Source organism: Mytilus edulis, unplaced genomic scaffold (genome assembly GCF_963676685.1).
Source record: "Mytilus edulis unplaced genomic scaffold, xbMytEdul2.2 SCAFFOLD_1386, whole genome shotgun sequence".
In the NCBI taxonomy this organism is placed as follows: domain Eukaryota; kingdom Metazoa; phylum Mollusca; class Bivalvia; order Mytilida; family Mytilidae; genus Mytilus; species Mytilus edulis.
The window spans coordinates 15,197-22,784 of NW_027268252.1; the positions used below are offsets into that span (position 1 = coordinate 15,197).

General features: G+C 31.1%; 1 protein-coding gene across 1 annotated transcript; it reads left to right on the top strand.

Annotated features, from left to right (window-relative positions):
* Positions 1-277: 277 nt before the first annotated feature.
* Positions 278-7,274, top strand: LOC139507135 (dedicator of cytokinesis protein 4-like; the record flags this gene model as incomplete). Its single annotated transcript, XM_071295642.1, has 4 exons — positions 278-318; positions 3,813-3,868; positions 4,593-4,695; positions 7,077-7,274. Coding segments are annotated over 4 exons (398 nt in total), but the record flags the coding sequence as incomplete, so codon positions are not given.
* Between the last annotated feature and the right edge of the window lie 314 nt (positions 7,275-7,588).

Below are 7,588 nucleotides of genomic sequence, written 5' to 3' on the forward strand. Positions count from 1 at the left end.
TATCCAAGATATATATTAATAAAAAGTTTCAAAGAACCAAAAAAGTGTCTTATTAGTGATTGCCCTTGTTCTTTGGATAGATAAATTAGTTGCAATGCGGGGACATAAAGTCACATTGGAACTCTGTTCTTTTATTTATTTAAATATTCCCTGAACATGCATGAAATATTGGCCACTGAACAAATCAAGTTATCCATTCTCATAAGACTTTTCTCAGTACAGTTTAAAATTTAACTAAATGATTCCAATACATTTCTTCTTTTTATTATTTTTTTAGGATGGTTTAGAGGACATTTACTTTCAAACAGAAACCAGGTGGTAAGTAAAGGAATAAATAACCTTATACTTGGTCAAATGTGATGATGGAATACTGTAAATTCAGAAATTATTGCATGCATTCATTATTGCGATTTTGTCATTTTAGACTTAAATGCGATTTTAATTTTTACGATTTTGAGAAAAATTTCTGAATTTACAGTAATCTGGAAAATATAATATATATTTTAGGGCCATCTATTTTAAAGCCATGAAACTCTGTCACTAGTCTATCTGTCTTTAGAAAAAAAATCAGTCTTGTACTTCTACAGTTATAAAAGTTTTTTTTAGATCTGGGCATGCTGCTCTCTAGATCTATCTTAGTTGAAACTGATGGCTGTGGAACGTTTGATGGTTTATCTGTGATAGTTCTCTATTGATAAAAATGACTTCAAATAAACAAAATAGTTATGTATGAAAACAAATCTATAGGCCCAATATCTTGCTTTAATACAAGGTCAAAACTGATGAAGACAACACATATGTATTGTAACTATGTCATGATGGGTTAGTCATTTGACAGTAGTTTATTGTGCATACATATAAACCTGTCGCCTTAAACATAAAAATATGTGGGGATCAGGCATCATTGATGGGTAGGAACTGAATGTTAAAGGTTTTTAAGTTTTTCAGGAACTATGATCATTAGGACAAAAAGCAAGCAATTAAAGGATCAACATTTGTTACTCTTCTAGGGACAAGCATCACTTTATAGTGTTAGGCAACAGCAATTAGTAAATGGGTTAAATTTAGGATTATCCCAAATTTAAAACTAAAGATTTTTTATTTTAATATACATGTGACTTTAAAATATTTTAATTTACATGTGACTTGAGAATATTTTAATTTACATGTGACTTGAAAATAGATGTATCTCAGGCATGAATGAAGTCATAGACAAGCCTGTTGGATTTACATACATCAATTGTCTAGCCGTAAGGTGTATATACAGACAGGTGGTCGAAAAACAAAAATTAATTACTGAGAATATTCATTTCTGTCATATGATTTGAATGTCATGGTCACAATTTAATATATCTACAAGTCATTTTGTACTAATATAATATACTTCCCAAGAAAGATGATTTTAAAATCATTGATAATTTTATAAATGAATATTTTGTTCTTATCTATAATCCTATATATTAAATATGACTTTATATGAATTTGAGATTTATCTACCTGTCCTTCTCATAGGTAAAAAAAAAGTTACTTTGTAATGTTTATAGGGCAAATTAATAATTGAATTGTGAATAAATATTAAATATGATTTATTACGGGACTAAAGTCAATGATTTTTAAATTCCTTTAGGGTAGACAGATTTTTACAGCTTTGTCCATTTACATGTACATGATGAAGTTTTAAATCCCTTTGTACAGATGACACTGTTTCAATGTTATTTCTATAAATTGATTGTAAATATAAGTAAAGATAATATAGGGATTACATGCAGGACAACACAAAACTTGTAAAAAATAAGGAATGTTCTTCACTTCAAATTTGTCTTGGTTAAAGTCAAATGAAAGGAGTTTCTGGTAATTATAATATTTTTCCTTGCACTAAATTAGTTGTGCAGTTGCCAAATTTCTTACAAAAGGTGTCATGGTTAGGGTGACTGCATATAGAAAAGCCATCAGCAAATGAGAGTTAGAAAAGACAATAATTCAATAGCAGTGCAATTCTGAAAATTAAGATAGAATTATAGAATTTTAGATTTTTTTTAAAAGAAGTTCTATGTGCTCGTCTTTGGCAACATAACTTAACCATTTAATTATATAAAACATATTCAATTTTTATTCCCCTGTCGTTGGCAATGGGGGCTGCCCCCGTTGTAGGCAATGGGGGCATTAAGTGTTACCATCTTCCATCATTCTGTCCATCCCATTTTCTTTCTGCACTCTAACTTAAGATTTCCTCAAACAAATATATTAACTATGTTTCCTACTTGCAATTTGAATAGGTCACATAAATTTAATTTGCTGATAAGCTTTCATTATTTTAAAGCATTAAGGTGGTACCCAACACCTTGACTGAAATAAATTTGGATCGTTTAATTTTTATAAAATTTTGACAAAATATTTACCTTGACCCTTTGACAAAAACATAAAAATTTCAAAAACTTTGAACCACACACTTTCTCAGAAAAATTTCATTGGATATATAGCAGTTTGACAAACACTAATTTTTATCATTGAGAAGCTTAATATTTCCTTTTACAATACAATGTGATTAAAATGTTTAGCTGATTTTTACAGAGTTATCTCCCTGTAGTGTTAGGTACCACCTTAACGTGTTCCCAAACCATGTAAACTATGCTACGGCTGTTACACGTTTTGTAATTGTAAAATAACCCTAAATTTTAATTATTTTGAAGCATTAACATGTTCCTAAACTATGCTACGGCTGTTACATGTTTTGTCATTGTGAAGTAACCATAAGCTTTCATTATTTTGAAACATTAACATGTTCCTAAACAATTCAAGGCTGCTATATGTTCTGTCATTGTTAAATAACTCTGTAAACTATGCTACGGCTCTTACATGTTTTTTCATTGTAAAATAACCCTAAATTTTAATTATTTTGAAGCATTAACATGTTCCTAAACTATGCTACGGCTGTTACATGTTTTGTCATTGTGAATTAACCATAAGCTTTCATTATTTTGAAACATTAACATGTTCCTAAACAATTCAAGGCTGCTATATGTTCTGTCATTGTGAAATAACCGTAACATAAATGACCAAAACTACAATCAGAACCTAACCTTCAAATACAGGATGCTTTAGTTTAGTTTAATACTGCTATTGTTCTCAATAATTAAATGTTATATGCAATTAAAATTTGGGATGTAAACTGATGATTAAATTGCTGATTTATTTATTGTAACTTTTACCAATAATTGTTTTTGCTTAAACTTTTATTGTTATTAGCACAAATCAGGCATTTTGCATTGCTTCATATTTTGTAACCTGGGGTTACTATATTAGGTACATTTTTGAAGGCTTTAAAATTTAATCTTTATGATTTATCAAATCTAGCAAAGAATTATCCAAAATATGATGGGACAAACAAATTAAAACTAATTAGATCACATTTAGACCCTATCTTTTGGTGTGGGTCTCAATGGGGTCTAAGGGTGACGCGGGATTGCAGATTTTTTGTAAGCGTTACATGTGAAAGTCAAATTATTGCGCCGTGAAAACGGGAAATAAAGTCTAGTGGGACATGGGAAATAACAAAAATTTGAGAATTGCTTACATACATAGTGTAAGCGGGATATGGGAATCTGACAAAACAGTAATGGGGACATATAGTTGGAACCCCCCCCCCCCCCCCCCCCCCTTTTTGTCCTGGGTTGGGACCCCCTCTTTTTAAAATGGCTGGATCCGCCCCTAATGTTTAATTAAATTGGAAAAGTTAGCTGTCTTGATAATAGGAGAAATAATTACATTTCACTTGATGCAGTTGTAGAATATTACTTTGTATTTATTTTCAGGGAATATTTCCAAAGATGTATATACATACCAAAGAATGTGATGTAGAAAATCCAGGGTAAGCTTATATATATGTCATAAACACATCTACAAAGCAATACTTAACCACTTGATTAACTGTGAAAAATTATTCCTAAGGGGAATGTATTCATTGTGAAATGCATACCATGATTTTATAAAGCTTTGATTATCCAAAGCATGATGCGTCAAACAATACTTCAAATCTAGTGTACTCATAGTACATAAAAAAATACATATTATACTATGTTTTAGAGTACGCACTTTCTTTTTATAATTGATGTTAGTTTTTAAATCATTTTAATAGTTTACTTTCACTAAATTATGATTAATTTATTTATAAGTCAACTTCAAGTATGATTCAGATCTTTGACCATGTAAAAATAGCATCTTGATAGGTTAATTTTTATATAAGGATTTACATCTTTTTATATGATGAGTTAAGCTATTCAGTAGGTATGAATCATGGGAGATTAGGGTTATTGTTCAATGGGACAGAGACAGAAACCCAACACGATTAGATTTGAAAAGAGATTCTGCATAGCTGCAAATGAATAAATGTCATTTCTGACATTGTGTAAATAGAACACTGAAATTTTACAAGTTGTCTGCATTCAAGAGGAATTGGGTCGTTGTTACCTTTATTTGAATGCTTGATGACCTTTATTGGAAATTTTGTAAGTCTTACCAAGAGTGGATATGAAATTTTTGAAATATGTTCACATGCATTGACAGGAAAAATTACAGCTGATTTTTTATTACAGACAATATGAGACAGTGAAATCAAAAGAAGATTCAATGGCAATGGAGTTGACCTTTACCCTCAGAGAGTGGTGGGTGGCATGGAAAAATTCATTTCTTAGACAGGTTTGTTTAGTATACTAGGAATTCATTTGTTTTTGTGGCTATCTATTTTCTTGGATTTAGGAAATCTTGCAAATTCATGGATACTTTATTTCATGGTTTTGCCAATATCTGCTTACAAAGTCTATAAAAATTGTAATTCGTTAAACATTTAAATTTGTTGTTCACCTTTACCCATGAAACCCAAGAAAATTGGTATCCAACAAATAATGATTGATCTAACATTTTTCATGAGTAACTAAAGCAGTATGGTGTCTTCAAAACTTTTGGTTAAATATTTAGTGCACTGTATAAAGACTTTTCCAGAAATCTGACTGGGCACCAAATTTTGTATCATAAATTTATGTGCTACTATTCATTCAGTACTGTTGCTGATGATATGTTAGTTTCTAATGATATTTTCTTTCCAGAAGACAATTCATAAGTGTTTGCATGACAAAAACAACACATTTTGAGGGCATATATTCAGTTTTGATAAGTTATGTAATTGTACTTCAAACTAATATTGCAACTCCCTAGATTTGAGGCATAGATTACTTGACCTAAGACACCTTAAGGCTACTGCATGTATTTAGATCCGGTTGGTTTTTATGCTTGCAAGCATTTCATGTATGTGGTTTGGAAAGCTTCTAGCATCCAGTGTATCTGATGAAGTTTGACCACATCATTTTATTTATGTTATTTGTCACTAAAATTAGAACTGCTTTAAATCTGGTGCAAAAAATTATTAAATTGATTTTCTTTTATACATTTTCCTCTTTAAAAATTGATATGGTCATATATTTATAATAGGAGGAAGATCCCTAATAATATTGAGTCACTTTGTCTTATGTCAAGGTCATAACTTCAGAAGTTAGCAATATCCTTTAACTCTACTTTCCGCTATATAGATGATGTTCTTTCACTAAACAATTCAAAATTTGGTGACTATGTGGAACGCATCTATCCAATCGAACTAGAGATAAAGGATACTACAGATACAGTTAAGTCGGCTTCATATCTTGACTTACATCTAGAAATTGACAATGAGGGTCGGTTGAAAACAAAACTTTACGACAAAAGAGATGATTTCAGCTTTCCAATTGTGAACTTTCCATTTCTAAGTAGCAACATTCCAGCAGCACCTGCATACGGGGTATATATCTCCCAATTGATACGATATTCCCGTGCTTGCATTTCCTATCATGATTTTCTTGATAGAGGTTTGCTGCTAACAAGGAAGCTATTAAACCAAGAGTTCCAAATGGTGAAGTTGAAATCATCCCTTCGTAAATTTTACGGACGCCATCACGAGTTGGTTGACCGTTATGGAATAACCGTTTCACAAATGATATCGGATATGTTCCTTACGTCGTAACTACAATCCCCTTCCCTTTCATGAATATGACCTACCGAATTAGACAATTTACCGGATTTGTAATCACATAAGCAACACGACGGGTGCCACATGTGGAGCAGGATCTGCTTACCCTTCCGGAGCACCTGAGATCACCCCTAGTTTTTGGTGGGGTTCGTGTTGTTTATTCTTTAGTTTTCTATGTTGTGTCGTGTGTACTATTGTTTTTCTGTTTGTCTTTTTCATTTTTAGCCATGGCGTTGTCAGTTTGTTTTGGATTTATGAGTTTGACTGTCCCTTTGGTATCTTTCGTCCCCCTTTCATGTACTATAGATAGACCAAAATTAATATCTGAAAGGAGTTTTGAGATTACCTTTCTAGATCCTTACATTAGATTGCAATGAAATATTCATACATTGTATATGGATATATATAATGGAAGGAAAATCTTTTTATTTTTGAGATATACGCTCCATAAGTCTAGGTCATAGTTTAAAGAAAAAAATCCTAAAATTCAAGCAAAAAAAATAAAGGTTTCAAGGTAATGAACATAGTAATTTACATGGGATTAAAACTACACTTGCTTATTTATATTTTTTGGACATAAATACATAAGAGAAAGATCTCATTGATTTCGAGGTTACATTTGAAGGTCTTTATACTAAAAATAAATTAAAATATGAGAGAGATCACTTTTGATTTCTAATGCTTCTAAAGGTCTACATCACAGCCAGAAGAAAGAGAATACAATTTTGAAAAATAGTGTCATTCAATACAGCACTTGACAAAAAAATCTGTTAAACACTGGGATGTAAAAGGAACAAAAATCATTTGAGCATACTAAACATAACACCACAATAAATGGACTGAATCATTGGCCTAACAATGAATATACCATTAGTTACTTGTTAGAAATAGTCTATAGCATTGCCATTAGGTACTATAAGCTTGCTCACCTGAGTTCTTAAATTAAGAAAGAATTCTGTGGAACCCTGCAGTTTGATTCCATGAGACTTTACGTTTTACATCATTTAATTTTGTTTTTCAGGGACAAACTATGGTTCTGACTCAAATTTACCATACAATGAATGAATTAATTCTTTTACGAGGAAAACTAATGAGTAATATGTTAACTGAGGATAGTATGGTAGAACTGAAAGAAGAAATAGCTGATATTGTAGATTGGGGAATGGGTAAGTTAGAGAGAGAGAGAGAGATATACTGGTACAATACTCTTCAAAAATAGTCAAGGTAAAGTGAAAAGTTACAATAGACTTGGACGATTGTTATTGGTTTCATAGAGAAAGATAGAGTAGATTAGGAAAATGGTTAAGTTTGAGAAGGAAATTATCAATAGATTGAAGAAATATTTGGTTAGAAAGAAAACATTATGCTATGGTTGTAGCCTGTTATATATCTCTCATACCACTTAACTGAATGTGATATTTATAAGTCATATCCTTAATGTATTAAGTAATAGAGCTCTTCAGCAATGTGAAACAAAATTGTGACATTTCCATCGGCCATCTTTTTAGGTCAATAATGAATAGCAGAAGTCAT